Source organism: Manis javanica, chromosome 15, assembly GCF_040802235.1.
Source record: "Manis javanica isolate MJ-LG chromosome 15, MJ_LKY, whole genome shotgun sequence".
Lineage (NCBI taxonomy): Eukaryota > Metazoa > Chordata > Mammalia > Pholidota > Manidae > Manis > Manis javanica.
In genome coordinates, this window is record NC_133170.1 from 30,638,778 (window position 1) to 30,655,548 (window position 16,771).

The 16,771-nt window shown below is 42.3% G+C and overlaps 1 protein-coding gene across 17 annotated transcripts in view; it reads right to left on the bottom strand.

The window, feature by feature from the left end:
• Window positions 1–16,771, bottom strand: part of RAD52 (RAD52 homolog, DNA repair protein) — a 44,987-nt gene that overhangs the window by 1,914 nt on the left and 26,302 nt on the right. For 15 of the 17 annotated variants that reach the window (XM_037014961.2, XM_017652045.3, XM_017652076.3 and 12 more), the window contains 3 exons: window positions 2,273–2,768; window positions 1,174–1,254; window positions 121–336 (listed from right to left, as the gene is read on the bottom strand). In XM_037014961.2, coding sequence (XP_036870856.2) covers window positions 121–336; window positions 1,174–1,254; window positions 2,273–2,768 — 793 coding nt within the window. The remainder of the gene's footprint in view (window positions 1–120; window positions 337–1,173; window positions 1,255–2,272; window positions 2,769–16,771) is intronic. The other 2 variants (XM_073223930.1, XM_017652093.3) reach the window with 1 other exon arrangement.

A 16,771-nucleotide genomic window follows, 5' to 3' on the forward strand; every position in this document is an offset into this window, starting at 1 on the left:
TATTTTCTCACACTGCTATTCCTCTAGCATGATTCTATCCGACTTCCTAAAATGCAATAGCTTTCTTCCTTTAAAATTTAACTCAAGTTCTCCAATTTTTGTTTCTAAACATTTTGCTACCTGTTAGGTCCTGGTTAACGTCATCAGTTTGGAGGTGCCAGGGTCCAGGTTTTGCTTGTGGATTCCGGTGGCAAAGGCTCTGTGGGTTCCTGTTCTGGGCGACCATCTGGTTCTCCAGGACTGGTGTGGCAGAGGTCTGGTGTGGCTCTGGTTTAGACAAGGGCTTGGCAACAACGTTCCCTGCATCCTGAGCCATACTCCACATTTCAAGATTGGCTGGAAGAACAGATCACAGAAAAAGAAGCCTCACTGAGTGTTCAACACACTGGGTGTGCTGGGAAATCTGTTCCTAAGAAATTCCATGTCACAAATGGACTTTTGACAGTTTTGGGAATTTGTTTCCCCTAACTTTTAAAAGTACACTGAAGCTTCTCTTGATTAGAGCAACAGGAGAGCTGATTGTATATTTATCATTCAGAATGCCATCAACCCATTTTGGGTCCTCTTTTCTCCTAAAACTCCATGGGACAATAAAAGATGCAAATGCAGACTTTGTCCCTCTTCTCAAAGACACAGGCACCCTTATTTGTTGTGCTCAGCTGTATTGTGTTCTGCAGATACTGAGTTTTTCTACTCATTGAAGGTTTGTGTCCACCCTGCATCAAGCAGGTCCAGCAGTTCCATTTTCCCAACAGATCTGCTCACTTCGTGTCTGCCACATGGGTAGTCCTAGCGGTGTTTCAAACGTTTTCATTACCGTGTTTGTTACTGTTACGTGGTCAGTGATCCCACTCACTGAATGCTCATCTATGATGGCATTTTTTAGCAATACTGTATTTTTTTAATTAAGGTATGTACTTTATTTAAGACATAATGCTATTTGGCACTTGCAGACTGCAGTACAGTGTAAATAGCTTTTATATGCACTAGGAACCAAAGAAAGTTCATTTGACTCACTTGTGATATTCACATTGCAATAGTCTAGACCAAGCCCACGACATCGCGCAGGTTTGCCTGTATTTGTGACTGCCAAAAAACATGGCACAGTAACTTAGAGGCATTTCGTAAGTATTTACTGATTCATACACAAGTCATCCTTTAGCTTCTGCTGACCTGCAAGGAAGTCTTCCACCGGGAGCGGTTCTGGAACAGCAGCTACGGGAATGCCGTGCTTCACAGGCGCCGACAGAGCCGCTGTGGTTTACAGAGGGAACAAGGGCACAGAGCCACGTAACTAACCTGCCGGAGAGCTGCCCGATGTCACACTGGTTCTCAGCACAGCCAGAACTGAACATGCCTGAGTCTGTCCTACCTTCCCATCTGTATGAAGTTAAAAACACTATATATTTTTTTCTCCTTACCAAATTGGGAAAAAAAACAGAAAAGTTTATTCCTCTTTTAGCAGCAAAAACAGAAGGGTTATTAGAAGCCATCTGGTCCAGTTTTTACTTTTTGAAGCTATAACCCTTGTTCAAACAAAATCTTGAGCAGAAATTCAGTATGTAAAACCAATATAAATTGTCTGCCTAGGCATAGGGATACTGTGGGCGAGTGGGGGGGGGGGGGCGCACTCCTCCACCCTTCTCTCCAGGAGCTTCTGTGATGGGTGGGAAGCTACAGATCTAGAGTATTCTCAAGAACATACCCAGGAAAGCTGGGATTGTTTTTCCTGTTTCAGCCTGTCTATACTGAGCGAATGAATATTAGCTAGCTAAACATGAAGCAAGTCCTCTATGATGATCTCCGTAATTCTTAGGGAGAAGCTGGGCAAATACCCTGTCAGCCTACAGTAAGCCCTTTCTTTGTTTTTACTCTCTGGGAGAGACAAAAAAAATCTCTACTACAGCTGCTGAACCTGGACTCAAACTAAAATTCATGGGTAATTGCCAAAAGCTCCCCACATCTTCAGCTCCAATCTTGCCTTATTCAAACACAGCTCAGAAAGGCTTTCTCATACAGAGCGCGCCAAAGTAAACGAAGCCAGTCATATACCCTGAGATTCCTAGTTCTCGACTATGTCAATGCCCATTTCCTTCTCCCCAAAAGATGAGTGTCTATAAACAAGGAAGTGCACAGCAGGATTTCACTATCCTAGTGCCTTGGGCCCCTCCTGTGTGCTGTTCTGGCCAGGGGTCAGGGGCCCCGCCCGGCTGCCTTCCCCACCATAGTGGCCCTGCCCAGGGCCTCTGCTCCGCCCTCCTCACGCCCTGACCCTTCTCAGCTGAGGGCGCAGGCGGGTGAACTTGCTGCCGTAGCTCCATTTGCTCTCGAAACCGCTGCTGCAGCTGTTTCTGCCGGAGTTTCCGCTGGTAGGTAGAGCAGCTCTGCACCGCGGAGGCTAGACTTCTGCGGCAGAACAGCAACAAGGTGGGCGTGAGCTTCCAGTTAACAGGAAAACGACATGCGGTTTTTGAGGGCGCATGCACACCAAGCCGCTGGCCGCACAGGTAGAAACGGAGGTACGCAGAGCATGTGGGAAGAAGCAGAGAGGGAGGCAACGGGGCCCCATACCGGGAGCCGTTGTCCTTGTCCCCCTGCATCACCATGTGGGGGTCATCCGAGTGGCTTGGTCTGCAAGGGGAGGTCACCTCTGGTGCTTTTGGGGGTCCCAAAGTCACATTCTGTTGGCAGCTGCTGTATCTCGCTCGTTCCACAGATGGTTCAAAATCTTGTCGCTTTGCTTTAGTTAAATCCACTTCCAGCGGCAACTAGTAAGGGATGAAAGGGGAAAATAACTCCCTCCAGTTCTTTCCCCTCCCTTTCCTTCCCCTGCTTTAAAGATCTAGATTCCACAATCCTCTACCCATCAACCCCTCTAAGGTCCTGAGATGCTTACACAAAGGATCTACAACATCAAGAAATATTTTAATTTTATGAGTAGAACAACCTCACTTTCTGCTTTGTGCCATTCTGTATTGTTTTGCTAAAAAGGAATCTCAGTTATGACTCAGAGCAAATGGTCTTAAACTGTAATTTGGATCTTCACTCGTTTTTTATGGAAATGGTTATAGTCTTCGCAGCACCTTCTCAGCCCTCTCTGCCAGCACTTCCCCTGCAAGGACAACACGCATGGCAGCCTCGGGTTTGCTGAGGCACGACTGCATCCTTCCAACGACAGAAAGGGGAAGCGCTGAGAGAGGCTGCTGACCAAGGCTGCAAGGGGGTCTCCCAGTAGAGGCCGTTCCTGCATCTCTCCAAGTGTGAGAAGTAGTGACTGTGTCCTTCGTGGCACAGGGCAACACATTTTATTTCTAGGCTGTGAACACTACAGAAACCCAGAGCTTTCTCACTTGGGAGAACTTCTCCCTCAAGTCACATTGACAGAATAATTGAACTGAGGGATTGAGATTACTCTATTTTGATAGATACCTGAAAATGAAAAATATACTGTGATATTTCTTATCTACCCTGGAAAGTAAATGAGTAGGTTAAAAAGAAATGAGCTTACACTTCAACACTGATAAACCTTGAGGACGTTACACTCAAGTAAATCCATCACACAAAGACAAACCTGTATGATTCCACTTACAGGAGGTACTTAGTCAAAGCATGGAGACAGAAAGCAGAATGGTGGTCACCAGGGGCTGGGGTGGGGAGTGGGGAGTTAGTGTTTAATGGTAAGCAGCTTCAGTTTTATAACATGAAAAGAAAGGAATGGTGGTGATGGTTACACACCGCTCTGAATGTATTTCATACCACTGGACTGTACACTTAAAGTTAAGATGGTAAATTTTGTTATGTATACCTTACCACCAAAACAAAATCGGAAAAAAAGTGAGCTTTGAAAAAAAACAAACAACGCTACATGCTGTTGAGGATATGGAACATAACAACTCTTCACATATTGCTCTGTAAGCATGGGAATTAGCACAGCCACACTGGAAAATGAAGCATCTACTAAAACTAAGCATATGCCTATCCTCTGGGCTGACGTCATTATTCCCAAGATAAATGAGTGTGCATATGCCCCAAAAGACACATACAAGAATGCTAATAGTGGCCCAATTCAAAACAACCAAACCTACAAAACACTCCAATGTCTATTAAAGTCAGAATGGAAAAATAAGTTGTGACATATTCATGTGATAGAAAAGTACACAGCAATGACAGTGCCACATGCAAACAATGAATCTCACAAACAGGGTGGGAGGCCACACGCAAACAATTCACACTGATAACAAACTACAAAACAGTCGAAACTAATCTACGTTGTTAAGTACGGTTTTCCTTAGTAGTGATGAGAAGGGGAAGGAACGCAACTGAGATTCTGAGGTTATTGCAATTGTTTTGTCTTGATTCAGTTGCTGGTTTAAGTTGATGTGTCTGGTTTTAAAATTCATCAAGTTGATGGTATTATGCTAAGTAAAACAAATCAGACTGAGAAAGGTAAATACCATATGATTTCACTTGTACGTGATATCTAAAACAGAACAAATGACAGAGAAATAGACTCATAAACTGGTGGTTGCTATAGGGGAGGCATGGGGTGATGGGCAAAATAGGTGAAGGATAAAGAGGTACAAACTTCCAATTATAAAATAAATTAGTCACAGAGATGAAAGTACAGCACAGGCATACAGTCAGTAACATTGTAATATCTTTATATGGTGATGATGGTAACTAAGCTTCTTCTAGAGAGCATTTTATAATGTATGTAATTACCAAATCACTATGTGGTACACCTGAAACCAAAATACTGCGCATCAACTATATTTCAATTTTTTAAAACATCATCAAGCCAAACATTTATGATATGTGTACTTTTCTACACATTTATATGTACTTTAATACCTCAGTGATTTTTATTTATTTTATTACAGTATTATTGATATACACTCTTATGAAAGTATCACATGAAAAAACAACTGGATTACTACATTCACCCGTTACCATGTCCCCCCCAGACCCCACTGCAGACACTGCCTATCAGTGTGGTTGTTGGCAGCCGTGCTCAGAAAATGGCGCCCAATGCAGGGCAGCCGGAAAGCCCCGAACTTCCTAGTGACAAAACATCCCACATCACTAAACCACATGCTAATTGCGCCTTGGCATAAGGACCAATGAGACCCACCAAATTGTTATGCTAATGAAGCGTATGGAGCCGCACCAACCAGGTCAGAGCATGAGAACTATATAAGCAAGCCTCTCCTTCCCCTCTGGGTCCTGCCCAACTCATTTGTTTCACAAAGAGCTGAAGAATAAAGCTTTCTGCAGAAGAATCCTGCTGTTGTTGCGTGCTGTTCTTGCCGGCGAGGACGGGGCGCGCGACAAGTGGTGCCGAAACCCGGGAACCAGAACATCACCGGCACAGGGAGGACCCTTCAGACATCTGGAGAGGATTCAGAACTGCAGGACAGAAGAAAACCCGGAGGGGTAAGTTCCGAGAGACGCGCTTTTTAGGCTAGTGGCTGATGGTTCTCTGTAAATAAAAGAAGGTCAGAGAGCCTTGACAGACATCCAAGAGAGCATGTCAGAAACGGAACGGGAGACAGAGCGAGCTCGCGGCCGAAAAAAGGCCACAAAAACGAAAGTAAAGAAACCCCAAAGTGAGGGAGAAAGCCCGCCTAGGGCAAAAGCGAAAGAGCCCCGAGAAGCGAGTGACGATCGCCTCGGAGAAAATAGTAAATACCCCTGGAAAGAGTTGAGGGACCTCCAACTCTCCAGTAGGGAATCTGAGGAGGAATTAACGTCCACAGAGGAAGGGGAAGAAAATAAAACCGCAGAGTGCAGAAGTAAGGGAACCAGCAAAGTCGAAAAGCGGACCAAGGAAAAAATGAAAGCAGGGTGTCCCCCGACGCCCGTTGCCCCGCCACCTTACGTGAGCGGCGCACTCTCTTTTTGCCACCCAGATACTCTTCAGGCAATTAGACAAATGTTTCCTGTATTTGAGGATAATGGCGTACGCTCTCACCAGCCCCTGAGCCATAAACAAGTTAAGGAGTTAGCAGAATCCGTTCGGGCTTATGGAGTCAGTGCTAACTACACCATAGCACAGATTGAAAGACTAACAGAGACAGCAATGACACCCGCAGACTGGCAATATGTAACTAAGGCATGCCTTTCTAGTATGGGGCAGTACATAGAATGGAAGGCACTGTGGCATGATATCAGTATGGCCCAGGCACGCGCAAACGCAGCCGAGGGACAGCCTGCGTGGTCATATGATATGCTGACGGGCCAAGGACAGTGGGTAGCCGACCAGACCGCCTTCCCCTTACAGGTATACGCACAAATAAACACGTGCGCCGCCAAGGCATGGAAAGCCCTCACCAACAAAGGAGAAGTGTCAGGCAATTTAATAAAAATTGTTCAAGGGCCGAGCGAGCCATTTTCTGACTTTGTCGCTCGTATGATGGAGGCCGCAGGCAGAATATTTGGAGATCAGGAACAAGCGATGCCCCTAGTGGAGCAATTAGTGTTTGAACAATGCACCAATGAATGCAGACAGGCGATAACACCCTGGAAACAGAAAGGGATACACGCTTGGTTGAAAGCCTGTAGAGAAATAGGAGGACCACTCACCAACGCGGGCCTAGCCGCAGCCATATTACAGAGCCACAAACAAGCCAGGATCACTAACAGAAGTATTAAATGCTTTCACTAATCTGTCACGAGACCTGTCCCAGTATCTTTCAGGAAACTGGTCCCAAGACGTCGATGGGGCACTAGAAGAACTGCGGCGAGAAATAATCCACATCAACTCCACCCGTCTAGATATCTCCGTAGCAGAAGGACTCTCTTCCTGGTTCCACAAAGCTCTCTCCCACGTCAAGGAGTGGGCGGGCATAGCTGGGATGGGCGTGTTCATGCTTGGAGGTCTCATGCTCCTACTCTGGTTGTTATGCAGGCTCCGCAGCCAACATAAGCGGGACAAAGTAGTCCTTGCTCAAGCCCTAATGGCGATAGACGTTGGCGCCTCTCCCCAAATATGGCTCAACATGCTTGAGAAGGAAGCCCGGCTTTAGCCTGAGGTTGCTCTTGCACCCTGAGCCCAAGTGGCATTGCACCAGGTCCGAGGACCTCAGTGCTTGCTCGCAGCCTTCTCTGCGAAGCTCATGGTGCAAGAGGGTCGAGAGGAAAGGTCCAAGCCCTTTGTACCAAGCGGTCCCAACGCCAGCCAGAGGATGCGAGGCAAAGCACTGCAAGAGGTCTTGGACCCCTCTGAGAGGCATGCCTGACTGCATAGGGGTAGATGCCCAGAAACCCCTCTCCAAAAAAGGGGCATCAGAAAGTGTGATGGAGGTCAGGCCTCTGTCTCCACCTCTGCTGGCAAGTTCTGCCTTGAGCTTCTATTAGACAAAAAAGGGGGAGATGTTGGCAGCCGCGCTCAGAAAATGGCACCCAATGCAGGGCAGCCGGAAAGCCCCGAACTTCCTAGTGACAAAACATCCCACATCACTAAACCACATGCTAATTGCGCCTTGGCATAAGGACCAATGAGACCCACCAAATTGTTATGCTAATGAAGCGTATGGAGCCGCACCAACCAGGTCAGAGCATGAGAACTATATAAGCAAGCCTCTCCTTCCCCTCTGGGTCCTGCCCAACTCATTTGTTTCACAAAGAGCTGAAGAATAAAGCTTTCTGCAGAAGAATCCTGCTGTTGTTGCGTGCTGTTCTTGCCGGCGAGGACGGGGCGCGCGACATGTGGTAAGCTGCCAGAGTCACTATTTGCCTTCTCTGTGCTACACTGACCTCCCTCTGATCCCCCCCCCACCATGTGTGCCAATCATAATACTCCTCAATATTCTCCCTCCCTCCCCACTCGCCATTCCACACCCCTCCCCTATGGTAACGACTAGTCCCTTCTTGGAGTCTGTTGCTGTTTTGTTCCTTCAGTCTTGCTTTGTTGTTACACTCCACAAATGAGGGAAATCATTTGGCACTTGTCTTTCTCCTCCTGGCTTATTTCACTGAGCATAATACCCTCTGGCTTCATCCATGTTGTTGCAAATGGTAGGATTTGTTTTGTTCTTATGGCTGAATAATATTCCATTGTATGTATGTACCACATCTTCTTTATCCATTCATGTACCAATGGACACTTAGGTTGCTTCCATTTCTTGGCTATTGTAAATAGTGCTGCGATAAACATAGGGGTGCATAAGTCTTTTTGAATCTGAGAAATTACATTCTCCAATTTCCTAGGAGTGGAATTCCCAGGTCAAATGGTATTTCTATTTTTAGCTTTTTGAGGAACCTCCATATTGCTTTCCACAATGGTTAACTAGCTTACATTCCCACCAGCAGTGCAGGAGGGTTCCCTTTCTCCGCACCCTCACCAACATTTGTTGTTCTTAAACTTTTCAATGCCAGCCATCCTTACTGGTGCAAGGTGATATCTCATCGTGGTTTAATTTGCATTTCTCTGATGATTAGTGATGTGGAGCATCTTTTCATATGCCTGTTGGCCATCTGAATTTCTTTTTTGGAGAACTGTCTGTTCATATCCTCCACCCATTTTTTAATCGGGTTATTTGCTTTCTGGGTGTTGAGGTGTGTGTTCTTTATATATTTTGGATGTTAACCCCTTGTTGGATATGTTGCTTACAAATATATTCTCCTATACCGTTGGACGCCCTTTTGTTCTGCTGATGGTGGCCTTTGCTGTACAGAAGGTTTTAAGTTTCATGTAGATCCATGTGTTCATTTTTCCTTTGTTTCCCTTGCTCAAGGAGATAAGTTCAGAAAAAAGTTGCTCATATTTATATTCAGGAGATTTTTCCTATGTTGTCTTTTAAGAGTTTTATGGTTTCATGACTTAGATTCAGGTCTTTGATCCATTTCAAGTTTACTTTTGTGTATGGGGTTAGACAATAATCCAGTTTCATTCTCTTGCATGTAGCTGTCCAGTTTTGCCAACACCAGCTGTTGAAGATGCTGTCATTTCCCCACTGATTTCCATGCCTCCTTTACTGTATATTAATTGACCATATATACTTGTGTATATATCTGGGCTCTCTAGTCTGTTCCACTGGTCTATGGGTCTATTCTTGTGCCAGTACCAAATTGGCTTGATTATTGTGGATTTGTAGGAAAGCTTGAAGTTGTGGAGCGTAATCCCCTCCATCTTTGATCTTCCTTCTCAAGATTGCTTTGGCTTTTCAAGGTCATTTGTGGTTCCATATGAATTTTAAAATTATTTTCTCTAGTTTGTTGAAGAATGCTGTTGGTATTTTGATAGGGATTGTATTGAATATGTAGATTGCTTTAGGCAGGATGGCCATTTTGATAATATTAATTATTCAGATCCATGAGCACGGGATGTGTTGTACTTTTAATTTCTCTCATGTCTTGTACTTTTCAATGTATAGGTTTTTCACTTCCTGGTTAGGTTTATTCCTAGGTATTTTATTCTTTTTGATGCAATTGTGAATGGAATTGTTTTCCTGACTTCTCTTTCTGTTAGTTCATCATTAGGATGTAGGAGTGCAACAGATTTCTGTGTATTAATTTTGAATCTTGCAACTTTGCTGAATTCAGGTATTAGATCAAGTAGTTTTGGAGTGGATTCTTTAGGGTTTGTTATGTACAATACCATGTCATCTGCCAAACAGTGACAGTTTGACTTCTTCTTTACCAACCTGGATGCCTTGTATTTCTTTGTTTTGCCTGATTGCCGTGGCTAGGACCTCCAGAACTATGTTGAATAAAAGTGGGGAGAGTGGGCATCCTTGTCTTGTTCCTGATCTTAGAGGAAAAGCTTTCAGCTTCTCGCTGTTGAGTATTATGTTGGCTGTGGGTTTGTAATACATGGCCTTTATTATCTTGAGGTACTTGCCCTCTATGCCCATTTTGTTGAGTTTTTATCATGAATGGATGTTGAATTTTGTTGATTGCTTTTTCAGCATCTATGGAGATGATCATGTGGTTTTTGCCACGCTTTTTGTTGATGTGGTGGATGATATTAATGGATTTTCTAATATTGTACCATCCTTGCATCCCTGGAATAAATACTACTTGATCTTGATGGATGATCTTTTTGATGTATTTTTTAATTCAGTTTGCTAGTATTTTGTTGAGTATTTTTGCATCTATGTTCATCTGGGATATTGATCTGGAATTTTCTTTATTTGTGGTGTCTTTGCCTGGTTTTGGTATTAGGGTGATGATGGCCTCATAGAATGAGTTTGGAAGTATTCCTTCCTCTTCTACTTTTTGGGAAACTTTAAGGAGGATGGTATTAGATCTTCACTAAATGTTTTATAAAATTCAGTGGTGAAGCCATCTGGTCCAGGGTTTTTGTTCTTAGGTAGATTACCAATTCAATTACATTGCTAGTAATTGCCCTGTTCAGATTTTCTGTTCCTTTCTGGGTCAGCCTTGGAAGGCTGTAATTTTCAAGAAAGTTTTCCATTTCTTCTAGGTTATCCAGTTTGTTAGCATATAATTTTTCATGGAATTCTCTAGTAATTCTTTGTATTTCTGTAGTGGCCATAGTGATTTTCCTTTCTCATTTTATTTATTTATTTATTTATTTATTTATTTATTTATTTATTTATTTATATTTTATTTTGCTGTCATTAATATAGCATTACATAAGCAACATTATGGTTTCTAGACTCCCCCCATTATCAAGTCCCCACCAGATACCCCATTACAGTCACTGTCCATCAGCATAGTAAGATGCTATAAAATCATTACTTGTCTTCTCTGTGCTTTACTGCCTTCCCCATCCCCCACCTCCCTACGTTATGTCTGCTAATTGTAATCCCCCTTATCCCTCCCTTCCCACCCATCCTCCCAAGTCCCTTTCCCTTTGGTAACTGTTAGTCCATTCTTGGGTTCTGTGAGTCTGCTGCTGTTTTGTTCCTTCACTTTTTTCTTTGTTCTTATACTCCACAGATTGAGTGAAATCATTTGATACTTGTCTTTCTCTGCCTGGCTTATTTCACTGAGCATAATACCCTCTACCTCCATCCATGTTTTTGCAAATGGTAGGATTTGTTTTCTTATTATGGCTGAGTAATATTCCATTGTGTGTATGTACCACATCATCTTTATCCATTCATCTACTGATGGACACTTAGGTTACTTCCATTTCTTGGCTATTGGAAATAGTGCTGCGATAAACATAGGGGTGCATATGTCTTTTTCAAACTGGGATCCTGCATTCTTAGGGTAAATTCCTAGGAGTGGAATTCCTGGGTCAAATGGTATTTCTTTTTTGGGATTTTTGAGGAACCTCCATACTGCTTTCCACAGTGGTTGAACTAATTTACATTCCCACCAGCAGTGAAGGAGGGTTCCCATTTTTCCACAACCTCACCAACATTTGTTGTTGTTTGTCTTTTGGATGGTGGTGATCCTTACTGGTGTGAGGTGATATCTCATTGTGGTTTTAATTTGCATTTCTCTGATGACAAGCGATGTGCAGCATCTTTTCATGTGCCTGTTGGCCATCTGAATTTCTTCTTTGGAGAAGTGTGTGTTCAGATCCTCTGCCCATTTTTTAATTGGGTTATTTGCTTTTTGTTTGTTGAGGTGCATGAGCTCTTTATATATTTTGGATGTCAACCCCTTATCAGATAGGTCATTTATGAATATATTCTCCCATACTGTAGGATGCCTTTTTGTTCTATGGTGTCTATTTGTCGATGGTGTCCTTTGCTGTACAGAAGCTTTTTAGTTTGATATAGTCCCTCTTGTTCATTTTTACTTTTGTTTCCCTTGCCTGGGGAGATATGCTCATGAAGAAGTTGCTTATGTTCATGTCCAAGAGATTTTTGCCTATGTTTTTTTCTAAGAGTTTTATTGTTTCATGACCTACATTCAGGTCTTTGATTTATTTTGACTTTACTTTTGTGTATGGGATTTAGACTTCCTTTCTCATTTCTGATTCTGTTTGTGTGTGTAGACTCTCTTTTTTTCTTGATAAGTCTGCCCAGGGGTTTTTGTTTATTTTCTTGATGAACAAGCTCTTGCTTTCACTGATTTTTTTCTATTGTTTTATTCTTCTTGGTTTTATTTAGTTTTGCTCTCATCTTTATTATATCCCTCCTTCTACTGACTTTGGGCCTCATTTATTCTTCTTTTTCTAGTTTCATTAATTGTGAGTTTAGGCTGTTCATATCTGACTGTTCTTCTTTCCTAAGGTAGGACTGTATTGCAATATACTTCCCTCTTAGCACTGCCTTTGTTGCGTCCCACAGATTTTGCAGTGTTGAATTATTATTTTTCTCCATATATTGCTTGATCTGTTTTTATTTGGTCATTCATTGATCCATTGGTTATTTAGGAGCATGTTGTTAAGCCACCATATGTTTGTAGGCTTTTTCATTTTCTTTGCATAATCTATTTCTAGTTTCATACCTTTGTGGTCTGAGAAGCTGGTTTGTACAATTTCAATTTTTTAAAATTTACTGAGGCTCTTTTTGTGGCCTAGTATATGATCTAGTCTTGAAAATGTTCCACGTGCACTTGAGAAGAATGTGCATCCTGCTGCTTTTGAGTGGAGTGTTCTGTAGATGTCTGTTAGGTCCATCTGTTCTAATGTGTTGTCCAATGCCTCTGTCTCATTACTTATTTTCTGTCTGGTTGATCTGTCCTTTGGAGTGAGTGGAGTGTTGAAGTCTCCTAAAATGAATGCACTGCATTCTTTTTCCCCTTTTAATTCTGTTAGTATTTGTTTCACATATGTTGGTGCTCCTGTGTTGGGTGCATATATATTTATAATGGTTATATCTTCTTGTTGGATTGACCCATTTATCATTATGTAATGTCCATCTTTGTCTCTTGTGACTTTGTTTTAAAGTCTATTTTGACTGATACTACTACTGCAACACCTGGCTTTTTTCTCCCTATTAGTTGCATGAAATATCTTTTTCCTTCCCTTCACATTTAGTCTGTGTTATGTCTTTGGGTTTGAAGTGAGTCTCTTCTAAGCAGCATATATTTGGGTCTTTTTTTTTATCCATTCAATGACTCTATGTCTTTTGATTAGTGCATTCAGACCATTTACATTTAGGGGTATTACCGACAGGTATGTACTTACTGCCGTTCAGGCTTTAGATTCGTGGTTACCAAAGGTTCAAGGGTAACATCCTTACTATCTAAGAGTCTACTTTAACTCAGTATGCTATTGCAAACACAATATAAAGGTTCTCTTTTTATCCCCTCCTTTTTTTCTTCCTCCATTCTTTATATACTAGGTATCATATTCTGTACTCCTTGTCTATTCCTTTTTATTATCTCTGGTGACAGCTATTTAACCTTAGAAACACTTTCATTTATAGCAGTCGCTCCAAAATACACTGTAGAGATGGTTTGTGGGAGCTAAATTCTCTCAACTTTTGTTTATCTGAAAATTGTTTAATTCCTCCTTCAAATTTAAATGATAATTTGCTGGATAAAGTATTCTTGGTTCGAGGCCCTTCTGCTTCATTGCATTAAGTACATCATGCCACTCCTTTCTGGCCTGTAAGGTTTCTGCTGAGAAGTCTGATGATAGCCTGATGGGTTTTCCTTTGTATATAATCTTATTTCTCTCTCCAGCTGCTTTTAATAGTCTGTCCTTATCCTTCATCTTTGCCATTTTAATTTTTATATGTCTTGGTGTTGTCCTCCTTGGGTCCCTTCTGTTGGGATATCTGTGTACCTCCATAGCCTGAGAGACTGTCTCCTTCCCCAGATTGGTAAATTTTCAGCAATTACTTCTTCAAAGATACTTTCTATCCCTTTTTCTCTCTTCTTCTTCTTCTGGAACCACTATGAGTATTGTTCCGTTTGGATTGGTCACACAGTTCTCTCAATATTCTTTCATTCCTAGAGATCCTTTTTTCTCTCTCTGCCTCAGCGTCTTTGTATTCTTCATCCCTAGTTTCTGTTTCATTTATCATCTCCTCCACTGTATCTAATCTGCTTTTAATACCCTCCATTGTGCTCTTCAATGATTGGATCTCTGTCCTAAATTCACTCCTGAGTTCTTGAATATTTTTCTGTACCTCCATGAGCATGTTTATGGTTTTTATTTTGAAAACTCTTTCAGGAATATTTATTAATTCAGTCTCACTTGTGCCTTTCTCTGGTGTTGAGATTTTGCTTTGAACCAGGTTCCTTTGACATTTCATATTTGTCTGTGATATCCTCTAGTGCCCAGAAGCTCTACTCTCTGGGGCTGCTCAGCCCCAGGAGCAATGTCACGGGTCACAGGGGAGCGATGTTGGTCCTTGCAGGGAGGGAAGTCATGTTTCCTGCTTCCCGCCTGCTATGCCTGTCTCCACTGCCAGAACCAGTGGGTGAACACACAGGTATAAGCCTCTATGCTTTGTGTTTGTAGCTGCCATAGACGGGGCTTCCCTCTGGCTTGCCTGATGCCAAGGCAGGGGTTGCCAGTTTGCGAGCTAGGTGCAGAGACTAGCCGGGAGGAAGGCGCAGCAAGTTGCATATCACAGTGTGGGGCCTTGGAGGTGCATAGCCAGTCAGGGGGATGGAGTGCCTTAAGATTGTTTAACCTGCTGGGCAGAGTGCACCCAGACAATTTTGTCTCCCTGTCCTTTCTCCTGAGCAGTAAGCTCTGTGCAATCCTTGCCCCTTTAGCAGCCCTCTCGTTGTTAGGAAGTCTCTCAGACTGCCCGCCCTGCTCAGCCAGATATGGGTCCCTGTTTTCCACAAGCAGCTGGAATCTCCATCTCTCCAGGTATTCTGCCTGTCTTAGCTTTTCATCCCCACTAATCACCAGAGCACCATGCAATGTAGGTTTGTGTTACCAGAGCGTCCCAGGCCTCCACTCCCTCCCCGCTCTGTTTCTCTTCCTCCCGCTGGTGAGCTGGGGTGGGGGAAGGGCTTGGGCCCTGCTGGCTCACAGCTTTGGTACGTTACCCTGTTTCATGAGGTCTGTTCTTTCCTCCAGGTGCATGCAGTCTGGTGCAGCCTACTTTCCTATTGCTCTTTCAGGATTAGTTGTATTAATTATATTTTTTATTTTATGTGGTTTTAGGAGGAGGTCTCTGTCTCACCTGTCATGCTGCCATCTTTAATCCAATTTCCCCCTTACCTCAATGATTTTTTTATAAAGCATAACTATATTTCCACTTATATAAAGTCTAAAACAGGAAAAAATATCTCTGAGGCTGGCAATCAGAATAGAGAAGTCAGGACAGTAATTACTTTTGAAAAGGGGAAATCAAGGTAGTGTATGGATGGGGCAAAATGGGGTTCAGGAGTGCTGGTAATGTTATATTTCCTACCTAGGAGTCAATAGCTGTTAAACATATCTACTTGTAAATAAATTTATTTAAATAAATTCACTTCTAAATATTCATGAGGCTATGCCATTATCATTTATGCAGTTTCCTGTGTATATATTGTACTTCATTTTAAAAATTAATTTAAAGTAAAAAAAGAAATGGAGTGTGATGTCAGCAGAAGAGTAGACTAAGAAACTCCAGGCTCTCCTTTCCCTACAGACACCAAGTGAACAACAATATACAGAGTAGAATACTTTGTAAGAACTCTAATGACCAGTTGAGAAGCTACAGTTCTCAGGCCAACATAAAACCAAGAAAAACCATGTGGCTGCCCCTACTTGGCACAGAGCAACGCAACCGAGAAGAACCTTCCCATACTGAAGCTGCTTCTGCAGGAGGGAAGCACAAGAGTGGACTGTGAGTCCAACGTTCTGGCTCATCGGGCCTGCCCAAGTCATTAGTTTCTGTCTCACCTGACTCAGAACACTGAGATGATGGGCAGCAGAGCTTGAAAGCCACTAAACACAGAGATGAGCACCAAAGCACATTAGAGAAACAGTTCTGCAGTCAGATGCCAGGAAGCAAAGAAGATCATAAAAATGTTGAGAGGTCCTAGAACCCTCCAGTTGGGCTGACAGGTAAAAGTCTTCCCCTGCACAAAGCCAGTACTTAGAGACTGGGAGGGATGGTTGTTTTTTGAATGCCCAAATCTCAGCAGAAGATCACAAGACATATAAGGGAAACCTGAAACATGGCCCAAGCAAAGGAACAAAATAAAACAAAAATCGACCCTAAAGAAATGCAGATCTATGAGCTGCCTGACAAAGAATTTAAAATAACTGTAGTAAAGATCTCAGTGTGCTAAAAAAGAAGACAAATAGATAGTTAAATGAAATCATGAAAATGATGCATCACCAAATGAGAAGATCAACAAAAACAAACTATAAAAAAACAAATTCTGGAGCTCAAAAATACAAGAGCTGAAAAGCTGATTAGAGGGCTTCTACTGAAGACTTCATCAGGCAGAAGAAAGAATCAGCCAAATTGAAAACAGGTCATTTGAGCATCTAGTCAAAGAAGCAAAAAGAAGAAAGACTGAACAAAAATAAAGACCTTAAGGGATTTACAGAACACTTATACTACTTATTAAAAGAGTGTCAGGAAAAGAGAATGGGGCAGATATTATTTGCAGAAATAATGGCTAAAAAATTCCAAAATCTGAGGTAAGTAGACATAAAATTCAAGAAGCCATACAAAAAAACACATTTAGGATAAATCCAAAGAAGCTCACACCAAGATACATTACAAACTGTCAAAAGTCAAAGACAATACTCTAAAAACAAACTATCAGAAAGAGAAATTAAGACTATCCTATTTGCAATTGCATCAAAAAGAAAAAAATACCCAAGAATAAATTTAACGAGGAAGGTGAACAACCTTTACTCTGAAAATTTTAAGACACTGATAAAAGAAATTTAAGAAGATACAAATAAAATGGAAAGATATTTCCTGCTCAAATTAAT